General features: G+C 35.1%; 3 protein-coding genes and 1 long non-coding RNA gene across 7 annotated transcripts; 1 reads left to right on the top strand and 3 right to left on the bottom strand.

Annotated features, from left to right (window-relative positions):
- Positions 1-461: 461 nt before the first annotated feature.
- Positions 462-6,787, bottom strand: LOC101268658 (uncharacterized). The gene is made up of 5 exons (XM_004234952.5): positions 6,029-6,787; positions 4,151-4,448; positions 1,949-2,107; positions 1,480-1,775; positions 462-845 (listed from the first exon to the last, which is right to left on the bottom strand). The coding sequence occupies exons 1-5, from the start codon at positions 6,227-6,229 to the stop codon at positions 666-668; spliced, it is 1,134 nt and encodes a 377-aa protein (XP_004235000.2). The 5' UTR covers positions 6,230-6,787; the 3' UTR covers positions 462-665.
- A 1,750-nt stretch (positions 6,788-8,537) lies between these two features.
- On the top strand, positions 8,538-13,155 carry LOC101256566 (metal-nicotianamine transporter YSL2). Of its 4 annotated transcripts, XM_010319746.4 has the most exons (9): positions 9,331-9,664; positions 9,751-10,111; positions 10,522-10,694; positions 10,926-11,023; positions 11,113-11,247; positions 11,337-11,526; positions 11,607-11,721; positions 11,897-12,412; positions 12,505-13,155. In XM_010319746.4, the coding sequence occupies exons 2-9, from the start codon at positions 9,757-9,759 to the stop codon at positions 12,564-12,566; spliced, it is 1,644 nt and encodes a 547-aa protein (XP_010318048.2). In that variant the 5' UTR covers positions 9,331-9,664; positions 9,751-9,756; the 3' UTR covers positions 12,567-13,155. The 4 variants fall into 4 exon arrangements, with proteins under 4 accessions (XP_010318047.2, XP_019068463.2, XP_010318048.2 ...); XM_010319745.4 differs by having other exon boundaries at positions 8,538-9,664; positions 11,897-13,155; XM_069295012.1 differs by having other exon boundaries at positions 9,413-10,111.
- A 1,333-nt stretch (positions 13,156-14,488) lies between these two features.
- On the bottom strand, positions 14,489-15,213 carry LOC138347241 (uncharacterized). The gene is made up of 2 exons (XR_011220017.1): positions 15,090-15,213; positions 14,489-14,622 (listed from the first exon to the last, which is right to left on the bottom strand). It is a non-coding gene; the product is annotated as an uncharacterized lncRNA (long non-coding RNA).
- A 517-nt stretch (positions 15,214-15,730) lies between these two features.
- LOC104646389 (protein S40-7) lies at positions 15,731-16,303 on the bottom strand. The gene has a single exon (XM_010319747.4). It carries the CDS (start codon positions 16,301-16,303, stop codon positions 15,731-15,733), a length of 573 nt encoding a protein of 190 aa, XP_010318049.2.
- Between the last annotated feature and the right edge of the window lie 356 nt (positions 16,304-16,659).

Genomic DNA, 16,659 nt, shown 5'->3' with positions numbered 1-16,659 from the left:
AAGTTGGAATTCACATTTTTTAAGACAAAAGATGATGATAATAATAATAAAAGTACTAACTTATTTTTACCTGTCCAATTTTGATGAGCCAGCTACTTGATGTTGGTACAAGATAGCAAGTGTGGTGAACAAAATAATTGATATAAAGAAAAACGTGCAGCCTTGCTAAAGTCACTGCCCATCACCCCTATAGAAAATCAGCAATGATTGCTCTCCTTAAAGGATGAATTGATTAACTTTAGGATACACTACACTAGGGGGGCCTAGGCAAATCAGCAGTTATGGGCCTTGTGTCGAAGGATAACTGGTCGGTATCAAAGTTGTCAATAACCTACACAATTGAAGTCGAATGCTATTCCAAATTACAGCTAAGTTCTGATCAACTATTCTTCTCCTTTATATAAAGAAAACAAATATTGTAATTTCACATATATGCATGCAACTTCACAACGCCAAGCCAATTAAACAAAATGAAACATGTTACTCTACCACCCAGGATGTCATTTTTAACCACTATGCCGTGAAAATCATGCAATGCTCTTACAAGTTAATAGCTGAACTACAGTGGTCTAAAGGAATTCTGCAACATCCACAATAACCACCAAAAATGAAAAAAAATCAAACTTTAGATGATTTATAGGAAATCAAATAGCTGATTAAGAATCCTAGTTATCTGACTGGACATTCAGAATATGGGAAGCCACAAGCTTAGAAATCTCGTTAATTGCAGAATCTGAATCTGCACGCATTGAACTTAACCTGCTGTATTCACTTGCAGCAACCTTTGTCTTTTTTGACGTAGTTAAAACCTTTTCCAAATCCGATTCCAACAGCGGCCTCGGCTCCTGCTTAAAGAGAAACAAGGATACTCAGACCCAGCCTGACCCAGATAAATTGCTAACGCCCCTCTCTATTTAAGCAACCTTGATACTCTAATTTGATAGCTTTACAGCTTAGTTCTATCAACACAATGTGTAGCAATAACAATATAGCAGTTGCAGATACAGAGTTCATTTAGAGAGAATAAAAAGAAACGAAAGATCCTTGACTAGTCCTTATGTTTCTACATTTATTTTCCAGGTGGTGCCTGTTACATAGTTAAATCCGACCACCAAATCTATTTGATATCCACAAAATTTTAAAGGGTGGCTGTACAAAGGATAATGGTTCAGTATCGGAGGAGACATCTGAGAAGGTTCCCTCTCTAGGAAAAAAGGCAACACTATCTGCAGTGTACAGACATGTTAAAGCTTTGGAGGAGGTCTAAGCAGTTCAAGTGGACTAGCTGTTATTTGTAGCCTAAAAAGCTGTACTTCCATCTTAATTTTCCCCATCTATACTTTTTTTTTACATGCATTCATCAGATAAGGCGAAGTCCCTAAAACTTCATTTTGTGTCAGTAACCATCACTTAACAACGTTTTCTGAAGGAGAGTACAAGTTCTAAATAGAAATTTGAGAAAAAGAATACAATACTAACCGCAGTTCGCTTTCCACTCTTCTCATCATTAAGCAAGTCCCGGATGGGGAAGTAGGCAGCTTTTTTACATAGCTCAAGAAGATCAGAACCAGTGTATCCATCACAGAGACTAGCAATGCCGTCATAGTCGATGGTATCTTCTACCTTCTCGCCTCTCAGGATCACCTTCAAAATCTCAGCTCTTTCTCTGCAGTTAGGCATTCCAATCTCAAAGGCTTGAGGAAGACGTCGAAGAATTGCTTCATCAAGCTCAGATGGTTGATTAGTAGCAGCAAGGACCATAACTCGTGCATTTTCTACATAAACATAACCACAGTAAATAAAGTCACCAGACCCTCCTTGGTTAAATCATTAACTAGATAAAAGACAACAATCTCAAATTGCATAATTTCTTGGGGATATGTTGCAATATACTTGACGGTGATGAAAGCTACTAAATAAAGAATCATCTCAAAAGGGGTGCACCTACGATCTGTGGTAAAACCATCCCATAAAGCCATGAATTCAGTCTTCATGTTTGTTGACGCCTCATTGTCAGTAGACTTGCGCTGACCCAAAAAGCTATCCACTTCGTCAATGAATATAATAGCTGGCTGAAGTTTATGTGCCAAACTGAACACTGCAGCAACTGTATAAAATATAGAAGGAGAAATCAATGAAGAAGTCTTAACATCCAGTTGAATAACTAACCCTATATGAGCCATTTTGAGTCACTTAACGCAAATCAGCAACACGGGCAATCACAAATAGAATACTAAGAACTATACTACAATAAGATCTTTCTCCTTCAACGCTTTAAACAACCTCATCTTGTTTTGGGTGGGGGTGGAGGTATTTGTAAGATTTCTAGGTGAAATTTTTATTTTCTGTAGCATAATAGAAGCTTCTCCTAGAAACATCAAACTCACTTTTGTTATTAAGACAATGAACACCTGCCACCAATGTTCAGTCCGGAATCAAACCTCATGCCAGACAAAATAACCTTATACTTTTGCTCCTTGGCTTCACTGCAGAGGGGCTGCCTAAGGTATGCTTTAAACAACCCTTTGACAACACTAATCAATCAACATCCATCCAAATTAGTTGTAGTCAGTTATATGCACTCTTTGTATCCTTCAGCTCTATTCAAGTCCATTTCAATCCAATACAAAATAGAGCATCATTAACTACAATTTGCACCAACTGACAACCTACAACAATCTTCGTTACCTATCAAGTGTTTTCACATGCCACTAATGACTAACCTTCCTTGCAATATTTTCCCTTCATCCTTCCCTCTTCTCCAAAATGTCTCAATGTTGAGGTCACCAGCAAACATTACTCGGTGCTATGCAATCAACACTCTCCTCTCCGAGTTTTATTTTCATCTCCCCCTATAACATTGTCTCACCTCTCCCGCTTTTTACCTAAGGTGGAGATCCAAGATTATTTTTTCATAACAAAGAAACCCCAAAGGGCGTTGGTGCAGGGTCCAAAACAGAGTGGACAGTGGGGCCATCAGTCTATTCTTCTTCACTTAAATATTAGACTTCTATCTGCAGTAAGGTTTGAACGTGTAACTTGCACCTGACCCACACATCGGCATTGTGCTCTTATAACAAAGACCAAAGCCTGAGGACTGTGGTGTCTCAAGATTTGACTAAACCCAACCAAATAAAGAATTTGTAGATCTGATGCTTGCAGTTTGACTTCATAGTGGTAGATAGAAATCCATCATCAGCTTCTTGCAACCTGTGTAGTAGAATTCTTCAAACCCAAAGATGAATGGGTCAATACATACAATGTCTATACAAACATTCCTACAAGAAGTGTAGAACAAGAAATCTGATAATTGCTTTTTTGATGTTCCAACCCTTTCTCCCACTTCACTTATTCTATTTTTGTTTTGATAATGATTCTTTATCCTAGTCCTATAACTCAGAAATGAAGCATGCACTTGAAAAGTGTCTCTTATCGCAATAATCATTTTCTTGTGTTTCATATCCTCATGTTGAGCAAGTTAGTACTTTCCATGCTGTTTCTTGGTATTTGCGGCAAGAAACTTTTTAGCAACTGAACAGGTTACTTTGTGGATCACAGGTTACAATATTAAAAGAACTACTTTAAAACTGCTAAATCATCTCAAACCAATGCAGTTGCAAATCCTAGTAGAATATGTTCACTTTGAAATTTTGATTTCAAGAACTACAAATGACAGCTCCATTTGAGATTTATGCAAAGAACACACAGGAAAAACAGGGCGCGCTCTACTCTTTACCCCACTCAACAAGAATAAATCAGAATGAGCAAAAATACCATACTATAGACAAAAGAAAAAATTACAAACGAAAGAGATATGTATCCAAAAGTGCATTTCATGACTTGGCCTTCTGATTGTGCACAGAAATATGGAAAGAATGCAATCAAAACTTAGCAAGAAAGACTTTGTTTGAATGGGATAATTCCATAAAGAATGCTAACTACACAATTGGTAGGCACTGGCCAAAACTAAGCAACTCCTCCTCTGATGAATTTTAATGCCCTCAAAAATAATCAACTAATAAAGTTGCAAAACACTAGGGCCTGAATTGCCATTGAGACAAGATTCAAAAGTAAAACAAGGGCCAAGCAAATTTGAATAATCAAAACAAGGAGAAGAATCTTGAAAGAGTAAGGGCAAGATCTAACTCACCGAGTTTTTGGGCATCACCAAACCATTTGCTCATCAAATTCGATGTTCTCACATTAATAAAAACAGCACTTGATTCCTTAGCAATTGCTTTGGCAAGCATAGTCTTTCCAGTTCCAGGGGGTCCATAGAGCAGAACTCCTTTTTGAGGACCCAGAAGCTTCCCATAAAAGAGTTCAGGCCTTTTCAAGGGAAGAATTACCAATTCAAATAGAGCTTGCTTAATAGATTCCAATCCACCAATGGAATCAAATTCTACATCTATATGATCAGGGTTGATTACATCACAGGCTATTACATCCTGTTGACAAAGCACAAGGGGGCTTAAATAATTCAATATGAAAATGATTGCTTTTGACTGCACGTTAAGCATACCAATAAGGAAAGATAGCATACCAAATTAATAAAGAATGTCGTTATAGTTGGTTATCATAACATCCTTGTGAACCAAAATATTTTAAGGGAAAAAAGCTCTCGTAGACTAGTAGGGAAGTGATCACAATCAACCAGAACACAAATTTGATCCCAGCTCATCAAGAAATATAAATTAAAATGAAATATATGATCATCATGTAAATCAAACTGAGTGACACAGGATGAAATAAGCAGTGCAAGTTTTAGGAACTTTGGGTTCGGGTGCATTTGGTATGTACGGAAATGTTTTCCATGGAAGGTTTTGGAAATTAATTTCTATCAACTTTCCGTGTTTGGTTGAATATATAGATATGGGAACCGTACGAGATTGAGGATATGAGAAACCGATAGTGTTTTAGTAAAATCTGAAACAGTGTCTAATTGTTGGTTCAAACAAGTGATTTTTTGAAAGGAAGCAAGTGAAAAAAAGTAAAGACTTGCGATAATTCTAAAGTAAAGGAACTTTTTCCCAACAGTGAGGAAAGTCTTCCCATTTTGAGAAAAAACGTTTACTTTGGGTACAAGTCGGCCAAATACTTTAAAATGATTGGAAACACTATCCTCCATACTAAACACAGTCTGTCTGTTTGACAAGCAAAATGGCATGATTATTGCTCGACCAACAGATTTTTCGCTAAATAAAGGATGGTCTAATCAATTTAATACTAATTAATAGTAGCATATTTTGCCATAGAGACTCAAACTTTTCTATTAACACTTTATTTATCCTACTGCTGCAATTTCAGTAGTAATTACATCAGTAGTATAGAGAGAACAAACAAAAAAAGAAAAGATCTATCACTTACACCCCTCCTAAACTGTCTAAAATATGGGCAATATCCTCCACCTCTTTGGGGAGAACATGGATACACCAAAATAAAAGGTCACTAAGGAGTTCATTGTCAAAATCCAGAAAGGGATGCTCTTGTTTTCAAAGCATCTCTGATTCCTTTCCTTCCATATCCACCCACCAAATGAAGGTAGAGACAATCTTCCATCTCCCTTTATGGCCTGACATATTCCCTTCTCTGTTCCGGCATGCTAGAACAACTTCTGAAGTATCTCTTGTCATGTATCACCTGATGCCCCTCAAATATGGGTAATATCTATTGAGAGAACTAGAGCTGGTCATACGGATATGCACCCAAGACCCAACTCCCTTCCCCCACCCACCCAAGACCCAAAAACACAAACTATCTTCTTATCCATTTACAATTTCAGCTATCTAGCATGCTTGTTCCATTCTAAACAGTACTGCACAGTAGACCATAGTGATCAGTAATGGAAATCTAAAGCAAAGAAAAAAAGTATTGGCCCCGACTAAATACGGATATGCACCCTAACCAAGTGGACTCAACTCCATACATCTGGTTAATAATGGATGATCGAAACTAAGCGACTCTAACTATATGATAAAAACATGGAAATTGAAAAGGGGGAAGTACAGAGAGGAGATTGGAGAGTAACCTCATAGGAATTGGTTTGAATGATAGGTCTACCAAGGCGCTTCGCAAGTTCCTTCTTGTTCTCAAGAGCCTTTTTGGAAGCTTGTCGATTCGGGTCAAGTTGTCGGAGCCCCACAAACAAAACAAGGCTGCTCAAAGCGGCGCTGGCCGCATAGAGTACCAATTCTTTCAACAACTTCGTCTCCGATGAACGTCTCTTCATCTTTCTTCTCACTACAATGGCGTTTCAAACAAGCAAAGTTTCGCATCCATCTAAGTGTTTCAATTTTTTAGGGTTTATTTCTCACAAGAATCAATTTGACTCGCAGAATAACTGCTTTATTAACTTGCCACTTCATAATTCAAACTCTCAATTTATATGCATAATTTATCCCATAAAATTTTTAATTCGCCTCGACCCACCCTGATTAACATTCATATAATAATTTTTCTTCATTTTCAACTGACTTACATCGTGAAAACTCGTCAATGAAATAATTGAATGAAGAGAGGGATTTTCTCCATCCTATGAGCCCTGCAAACTCACGAGTCGTCAGTCACTGGGAGAATTTTATTGACCTATTTGGTTTTAGTAGTTACTTTACTATATTTTTCTTTTTTCTTTCTATAGTGGAGATAGTCACACGTAATGACAGATCACGGCCATAATATTAAAAGCTTGTGGTAAGAATGGGTTTCGTTCTAGCGGTCGAAAATAATATTCCATAATTGAATACAAAATAAGAAAACATAAACATCAAATAAGTAAAAAACAAAACAAAAAAAGATGCACAAAGAGCACAGATGCAACACTATTTTTCTATAATTCATTTAGGATGAACCACTGCCTTCTATTGTACAAGCAACTTAACACTTAATGTTTTTCTTCTAATTTGTAATGCAATTTGGCTGCACTTTTCAATTAAAAATTTCACACTATCCTCTTCTGTTCAAAACTTCAAATATTGACCTTTTGATTTGAATCTTATATTTTATTGCTCTTTTGAAATTTTTGCTTAATTTGCTCTTTATAATTGAAAAAGATATGCATAATTTAAAATTCAAATAATTCTAAACCTAAGGTAATTTAATTATTAGACTAAAAAGGGAAGTCCTGCGGTAATTTTTTTCAAAAAAATCTAAATAGTTTTACTGTTTCTAATACGTGGATCTCTCACTACTACAAAAGCTTCAATAGATTCCCTTCCCATTGACTACTTTCTCAGTTTTTAATTATTTGTTTATTTTTAAATTATTATATTTATTAAATAATATAATAAAATTTTTATTTTTTTAATTTATCAAAATGAACTAGTAAAAAGAAAAAATTGAACGAGTAATTAGGATAAACTTAACACAAGTCATCCTCCATGCATGTTCACATTATGACACATTTCTTCACTATAATGTACTAACTGTTTGTTCCTACTTGCTATGTACACTCTACTATTTACATAATGATGACATATTATATTAACGATACTAATGGTTTGCCTTAATTATTGCAATGTATTTTCTCTTTCATGTGAAAGTAGTATACTCTCACTTAAATAGCAAAAATAAAAGAAGAAAATTTGTCCTTTAGATATCCTTTTCACTCAAATTGAGAAGACAAGTTCTTATAAAATACTTGGAAGAAGCTTTTTGAATCCAAACTAAGGTACACTTATTCCCACTAATCTTTTTTCTTTAATTCATTTTGCTGTTTTATGTTTAACATATTGTATTAATTTTTGATAATAGTTAATTAGAGATGAGACTTTTCTTCTTCTTACATTTCTAATGAATGATGAAAGTTCAAAGTTACCTTATGTTTATACATCTCTTTAATGAGTAAAATATAGTTTTGAAATTTTATCAAGACTAAAACGATAAATTTATTATATTTTTTTAATAGATATACGTCTTGTAGAAAATGAACAAGTAAATAGGAATAGAGAGAGTATTTCTCTGTTTTAGTATTTAGAGCATTGAGTTTATAATTTGTGTTCTTTTTTGTATGCTTATTTGATTATATTCATCCATTTATGTCGAAGTAGAAAATAAAATCTTCCTCCTCATAAAATATCTTGACATTAATTTTTTCAATCATTCATTAATTTGTTCATAATCTTTATTAATATTAGTTGGTTGTTGCATGGCTGGTAGTACAGTACTACTATTTCTCATCCATAGTTAATTTTTGAGGTTTAACAGAAATTTCAAAGAAAAAATTAACAACATATATAAATAAAAGGTTACTTTCCATTATTACTTTTTGATATTCTTTTTTCTACTATTATTTGTCGTGATTTCTATTTTTAAAATCAAATTATAAGAATTTTGATTAATTATATAAGATATGTTTTATATCATATTGATACGCAAAAAAATTTGCAATTTATAGTACTTTTTATATAGTTTTTAAATATTTATTTTTTTTGTTTAAAATATGAAATTAATGTAATCTTTTTAACTTTGAAAAATAATCAAATTGACTTTCGAAAAGCGAAATATGACAAATAAAAATCGACGGAGGAATTAATGTCTAAACTATTTTCTTAAAAAAATGTTAAGTAGTTAAGAAAACCTATTAAAAAGAAAATAAAATGAAAAAAAAAGTCCCAATAATTTTCTTGAACTTTAAAATTTTATTTATTTTAAATTATGAAAAAAACCTTGATAATTATTTTAGTAATATTGACTAGAGGAGCATTTAGTTTTTTTTTATTTTGTGAGGTAGTGGGGTGGGTGGGGGATATAAAGTAAGAGACTTTTTTTCACAATATGAAATGATAATTCGTTGATTGACAATATATTCTTCGTAAATTATTAATCATAAAATTGATCATTGATAAAGACAGAAAACTACATGTGGACTCTTTTTAAAAGTTCATAAAAATCGTGCTACAACTATAGTAAAAAATTCCACTTTTAAGGAAATTTTTTTTTCATTACATCATTCTCCAATATCGTTTCTAACATGTATACTTTATTTAATGTACTGCATAATGAACAAATGGTCAACCATGGCGGATGCAGCGTAACGTCAATTTAGTAGTTAGTCAATTTAATTTCCCTTATTTTAAATAATAATAATAAAAATAATATGCAACCACAACCATACTCAAACTTATCAATTGCAGTAATCGATTAAATCTATAATAATGACCGAATAAGTTATTTTGCAATTATTAATTTTAATATATTTAATAAATTGATATTATTTTATTCGAATTGAACGATATCGATAAATAGCGTTTGCACTTTTATTGGCTAATAAAGTAGTGAATTTTTTTCCAAATAGAGACAAATAAAAGAGTTGAAAAATGAGAATTGAGTAGCATTCTCATCTAAACCGACCACCTGTTACATAAGAATCACAACATTTATTTCAGACCTCTATTGTTGGGATTTCGATTATTTTGTACTGCAAAAACATATTTTTGGGTTTCTGTACTACTCATGCAGTACATCAATTCCCTTCTCCTCTACATATTCTTCAAATTCCAACAACCTCCACATTCCATGGGTAAAATATTTATCTTCAATTTGAATTACTCTGTAAATCTTGTCCAAATTCACCGTTTCTCGTGGTGGATGAGATCGCAATAACTCACCAACTGACAAAATCCATTTCGGCACTTTTTTCAAGAATCACCCAGAAAGGGATTTTTAGGTACCCTTTTACGTCGATTAAAACCCATCATGTTTTGTTTTGTGTGTTTTTGGATTTTGTTGTGATTGAATTGAAAAAATTTACAGGGAGAAATGAGTAGAGTTGGGGTAGAATTAATGGAGATTGAAAGAGAAGTAACGGAAGAAATGAGAGATGGTGATGATGAAGTGAAGAGAATTCCTCCGTGGACTAAACAGATTACAGTACGAGGAATTGTTGCGAGTGTTTTGATTGGAGTTATTTATAGTGTGATTGTAACGAAGCTTAATCTCACTACTGGACTTGTACCAAATCTCAATGTTTCAGCTGCTCTGCTTGCTTATGTGATTCTACAGTCATGGACTAAGGTTCTAAAAAAGGCGAATTTTACATGTACTCCGTTTACTAAACAGGAGAATACTATTATTCAGACTTGTGCTGTTGCATGTTACAGTATTGCTGTAGGAGGTAACTCTCTTTTTGTCATTTTGTATGTTTTTAGTATGTTGATGATATCAAATGAGCTTAAATTAAGAAATGGGCCGACCCCGATTACTTGTTTGGAACTGAAGCTTAGTGCTGTCTTAGCAGATATATACTTCATTTAGTTTAAATAAAGAAGTGAGAATTCATAGAGTCGACCCCAACTTGTTTGGGACCGAGGATTAGTTGTTGTTGTAGAGATATATCATTTATTTAGTATGATGAGGTTAAATGAAGAAGTGAAGATTCGGAACTTGTTTGGGACTGAGGCGTGATTGTTGTTCTAGCTGATATATCTTACTGTGTGCCTTGCCTTTTTGATCGGCGTGTTTGAGAAATTCAAAATTGGGATTCATTTGTTTTTTTCTGGTTTCTGTTTGTCTGTGCTAATTTAGGTGGCTTTGGATCATATCTTTTGGGACTGAATAAGAGAACATATCAGCAAGCTGGGGTCGATACAAGTGGCAATACACCAGGGAGCTATAAGGAACCTAAACTTGATTGGATGATTGGTTTTCTCTTTGTTGTTAGTTTTGTTGGGCTATTAGCTCTGGTTCCTCTTAGAAAGGTAATTTCCAATCTTTAAGCTGTCTTCGTTTTGTTCACTTGTTAAAAGACTTCGTAGGCACTTGGACATGAATTGGTTGATATTTGAAATAAATAGTACTCTTTTGAAATTGAAATAATGAGCCAAATTGAAATAATCTTCAAATATTGTTTCGGATAGTAGTGATGATTCATCACGTATTCTCGTAATCAAAACTGATTCTTGAATTTTTATTTATTTGTTGTGGTGCAGATCATGATAATTGACTACAAATTACCTTATCCAAGTGGAACTGCGACTGCTGTTCTAATCAATGGATTTCATACACCCAAGGGAGATAAATTGGCCAAGTATGCAAGATCATAATTAGGAGTTAGGACTAACTTGCCTTGTAAAACTAGCCTTTCTTGAGAAATGAAAATTGTGTTCAAATTTTCAGGAAACAGGTTAAAGGGTTCATGAAAGTTTTCACATTCAGCTTCTTCTGGAGTTTCTTCCAGTGGTTCTATTCTGGTGGAGATCACTGTGGATTTGCCAACTTCCCCACGTTCGGGTTGAAAGCTTGGAAGCAATCGTATGTACTTGATGATATATTTTTTAGTGATTCATGAATGATTTCTCCTATACAACTAACAGTAATTTATACCATTGAAATATTTCCAGGTTTTTCTTTGATTTCGACATGACTTATGTGGGAGCTGGAATGATTTGTTCTCACCTTGTGAACTTCTCTTTGCTTCTTGGAGCTGTGCTCTCTTGGGGTATCATGTGGCCTCTAATTACTGATCGCGACGGATATTGGTTCCCTTCAAGTTTACCACAGAGCAGTATGAAGAGTCTAATGGGTTACAAGGTTTGTGGGCGCTTAATTTGTCCGATAATCAAATAAGCATTCTACCTTTTTTCTCATTAGACCATAAAATTTGTATGCAGGTTTTTATCTCCATTGCTCTTCTCCTGGGAGATGGCCTTTACAATTTTGTCAGGACACTTTATTTCACTTTTAGAAACATATATGCCACGCTGAAAACAAAAAGGCCTGAATCATGTAAGTGCTCTCCTCCATTTCTAATGAAATTTGATGGTAACGTCAAGTGTCAAAGATGTGTGCTCCAACAAAGAAGTTGAATGTTGAACGAATTTTATGTTAGCTAATGAGAAGAGGGGCAAAACATTGTCTCCTTCTGTTGAAATTCTATTATTAACACTCCATTTTTTGGCAGCACCCTCAGAAGCCAAGAATCTTCCACTTGAAGAGCTGCAGAGAAACGAAATATTCATCAGAGAGAGCATTCCCTTCTGGCTAGCTTGTATTGGCTACTTGATCTTTTCCCTTATCTCCATCATTGTCATTCCAATTATGTTCCCTGCGTTGAAGTGGTATTATGTGCTCGTTGCCTATGTTTTTGCACCAGCTTTGAGCTTCTGCAATGCTTATGGTGCTGGTCTAACAGATTTGAATATGGCATACAATTACGGTAAAGTAGCTCTGTTTGTGCTTGCTGCATTATCCGGGAAAGAGAACGGTGTTGTCGCTGGGCTTATTGGATGTGGACTGATTAAATCCATGGTTTCTATATCCTCTGACCTGATGCACGATTTCAAGACGAGTCATCTGACCCTTACATCCCCGCGTTCCATGTTACTCAGCCAAGCTATTGGGACTGCCATTGGCTGTGTCGTAGCACCTCTTACATTTTTCCTATTCTACAAATCTTTTGATGTAGGGGGTCCCAATGGTGAGTACAAAGCTCCTTATGCACTCATCTATAGAAACATGGCAATCTTAGGTGTTGAAGGATTCTCAGCTCTGCCTCGCCATTGCTTGCAGCTGTGTTATGGTTTTTTCGCGTTTGCTGTACTTGCCAACTTGGTGAGAGACATGGCCCCTGAGAGAGTCGGGAAATTGGTTCCTCTCCCAATGGCTATAGCTGTGCCTTTCCTTGTTGGGGCTTCCTTTGCAATTGATATGGCTGCGGGGAGTTTGATCGTATACGTATGGCATAAACTCAACAGCAAGAAGGCAGATTTGATGGTTCCTGCAGTGGCTTCAGGATTTATTTGTGGTGATGGATTATGGATTCTTCCATCAGCACTACTTGCTTTACTCAAAGTTAGGCCTCCAATTTGTATGGCTTTTACAGTCGGACAGACATAGTGAAATTTCCTGATTCTTGAAACTAAGGAGCAAAAAAATAACTATCTTAGAAGTACAGAAACTGGATATAGCTTAGAAACGTATTTTAAGGATTTACCAAATCATAGGTACAATATCGAAGAATAGCTTACAAAAGGCAACATTAGGAAAATACATAACATATAAGTTGTCGTTCTTTTATCTCATAAAGGAAACTTCGGATAGTCATAGGCCGGTTCGATTTATTGGTCGGTTTTACACACCCGTAATCTACCGTCCAATAAATTATTTCTTCGGCATGATCAAAATGGTATGTATTATGACAACTTATTTTCACCTTTTCAACCGGCGTTCAATTTCTAAAAAATACATTTGGCCTTAGCTTCCAAATTAACTTGAAGTTAGAATTTCAGAATTTTCAACAATTTGAAAAAACAGAAGTTCAAGTTGTATTTCACTGGATACAATTTTTAAAAAATCAATTTTCACTTTAAAAATAAAGAATTACTTTTTTTTTTTTAAAATTTCACAATAAAACATGATGTAATCTGCTCGAAGAAATAAAATTGCATAGAGTACTGAAAAATCTTTCCATTAACAGTGAAAGCGCGAGTACAGAAGAACGCTTGTTTTGCGTGGAAACAGAATCTTCTTTTTGTTTTGATTTGAAATTGGAACTGACTTGCTAAGTTGGGGAATTTGAGAACCAAGAATAATTTCGAACATGCATCAAATCGAAATGATGAAAAATATTCTTTTAGACCCATGACGATGGATTCTAGTGGGACTGATCACCGATTTGAAAGATTTTTATTTTATCACTTTGTATTATTGTATCCAATGAACTACGCATTTTAAAAGATTCGTACTACTACAGAATCCGTGTTTGGGTCCTACTGAAATCACTCAGATCCACAAAATAAACTGCTGATGGAACTGCCTTTAAATGTGTTTTTATCATACATTCCAGAAAAAAGTCACTTTCAACTGAAAAATCTACCTTCTGGAATCATCATCTTTAATCACAAGACAATAAACAACTCTAAATCACTGCATAAACAGAGAAAAACAAGAAGCCGACAGCTAATCATCACATAAATACTCTATCAATGTCGAAATTTGCAGGTCAAGAACATCTACTATTCGTCTAAATCAATGAACTCCATCACAGAGCAAATGACTAACTAACCTTGTAATGACTGTCCTCTCTGCATGTTAAATCTCAGAAGAACAGACAACAAATCAACGTTTATGCATAACTTGTTTCCATGAACTATTCATGTGTTAATAATTCCATCAAATGAGAATTGAATATAGATCTCCGGTTCCTGGGCATCCATGTATAAACAGAAGATGTGGTGGTAATCTCTTCAACAACTATTGCAGATAGAGAGCAATAATGATGGAAAAAATATATTCTTTCAAGTGCAAAAATATGTACAGCAAAACAAGATCAGCCTCTCTCTCTTCAAACGGGCATGAAGGATTATATTGAATCGGTATGAGAGTTTACATTAATATAAACGAGAAATTACACCAGGGAACTGCAAACATATACATTTGAAACAAAAGAGGAATGTTGAAATATCTCTCATTTCTTTCTTCCCGCACAGCCTGAAAAATGCAGGCAGAATATGCTCCATGTAAACATCTAACATACGATGATTTAATCATTCAGGGAGCTGATGCCAATGTCTTGAGGTTATTAATCACTCGGCAATAACTAAATATTCACAGAAATGTAATTCAACAGAGTGCAATAGAGTTCACACTTGAGCGAGTCAGCTTTCAGCCTCTACCAGAGGCAGTCACCTGGATCCGCAGAGCAATTGAAGAAAATTTACAAAGCAATGAGGAATATACAAAAGATAGCTTAACTTTTACAGTAGAATATACTTTGATAGTGAACATCAAAGAAAATCGGATAGACTTGCCTTACCAGAAACAACATACATCATAAGAACAATAAACTTAGATAAATATCAGGTAATAATTCTGTTAATATCTATGCCATATTGCTTAGAGCCCCACAACTAGACTGTAAATTTTACTTTTGGGCTTATAGGGTTTTTAGATTCCTTGGAATGATTAGTTAGAGCACGCTTAAATAATCCAAAATGCCAAATAAAGTTTCTCAAGATAATAGAAGCTGCAATAGAACTATGAACTCTAGATTCATAAGGTGATATTTTCAGCTGCAAATGTCACTACATATATCCATTTACATGTAGTAAATCCCACCCAGAAGTATATACCATGGAAATTTCCGGAAGTTTTACCTTTTGTCTCGTCTGAGCATAATTGCCATCATAATATCAACTTTTAGCATTTACTGTATGCTTTTCTTAAGCATTTCGCGCCAAAATCGACCTCACTACTAGTCCTCATCATGGCAGGTTCTCAAATAACAAGGGTTATAACAAGTTAAGGTTATGTTATGTATTCACATCATGCATATATGTAACAAGATAATAATAACGAATTCATTGCTATCTGCCTGGGCACGCGAACACCAGTCTCCGAGGATTGGAACGAATTAGTAATTCCACTGCTGCTGCATTATTGAGCTAACATAACAAGAAGTTCACTTTGAATGAATCAAAATAATAACCAAATGTCAAAATTTGAGCATTATCATAGTTCAAAACTCAAGCAATTATATTGAACAGAAAAAAGAAACATCTGTATTTGGGATGACGATTACTTCACCATAATTCCTAATTACAATTAAATAACCATTTTCCAAATGAGAATGTACCAAATTCTAATATACAAAGCTTGAAATGAACGTAGTGCAACTGACTCCTTCGAAATTAATATTATTCTTCAGAATTCAATCACCAAAAACAACAAATTGATTAACCTCTTCATCCTCTTTTTTTTTTTTTTTTTTAATTTTGGGGGTAGGAAGGTTATAGGGTCAATCAATAAAACCTGTTCTCTGAAATACAGCATTACGAACACGCCGCAAATCCCTTCCTTTTAGCGTCCTCCCAACGCCTTCAAAAACAGAGAACGTCACGTGCGACTGCGCCACCATCACGTGAGGAGGAACCATTTCCTCCCCTTCCACTTCATCTTCCACCTCATCAAATTGGTCTAACCCACCCACCGGTCCATCCTTCTTCTGCCACACGGGCACGTTTACCGGAGCAGATTGATGAAATTTAGGGTGAGAATTAGGATTTGAATTCTCCGAACGGAACACCGGTGGAATCATCTTCGCAGCGGATGTGGCAGATACGGAAGGGTTGAGGGTAGATTTACGACGGACAAGAGGGTGGTGGTCGTCGGTGAGAGCAGCGGAGAGACCGGAATTTGAAGGTTTGTAGAGGGTAGGGGGACGTTGAGGGAGGTGGCGGGTAGGGGTAGGGGGAGAGAAGGAATTAACGACAGCGGAATCAGGGGATTCAGACCAGAAAACATCGCTCTCGTCGAATTCATCTAGGATGTTGTTGTTAGGGTTAGAGTCAGGTTGTTTAAGGAGACCCATGAAGCGGATGGAGGAAGAAAAAGAAGAAGTATTGGTGATGGGAGAAGGCATGGAGTGTTGACTGAGGATCAATGGTGAGAGAGACACAAAATAAGGGACTCAATTTATCTTTTTTTTTATTTTATCATTATTTTTAAGATTTACGGTGATAAAAAAAGTAATGAAGTGATGTAAGTGTACAACAAGATAAAATTATTTGTAATGGAGCAAATACGAAAGAAAGAACAAAAAAATATGTCATGAGACACTAATTCGGCTTCAGCTAGCCACACGTTAGGTTGATGTCTTGTAAACCGCCGTCCAACTGATTCTGATGTTACGAGTTATTGTCACTTTCCGACTTTCTACTACAAATA

Source organism: Solanum lycopersicum, chromosome 3 (assembly GCF_036512215.1).
Source record: "Solanum lycopersicum chromosome 3, SLM_r2.1".
NCBI classification, from domain to species: domain Eukaryota; kingdom Viridiplantae; phylum Streptophyta; class Magnoliopsida; order Solanales; family Solanaceae; genus Solanum; species Solanum lycopersicum.
This window is presented reverse-complemented; position numbering and strand designations above follow the sequence as displayed.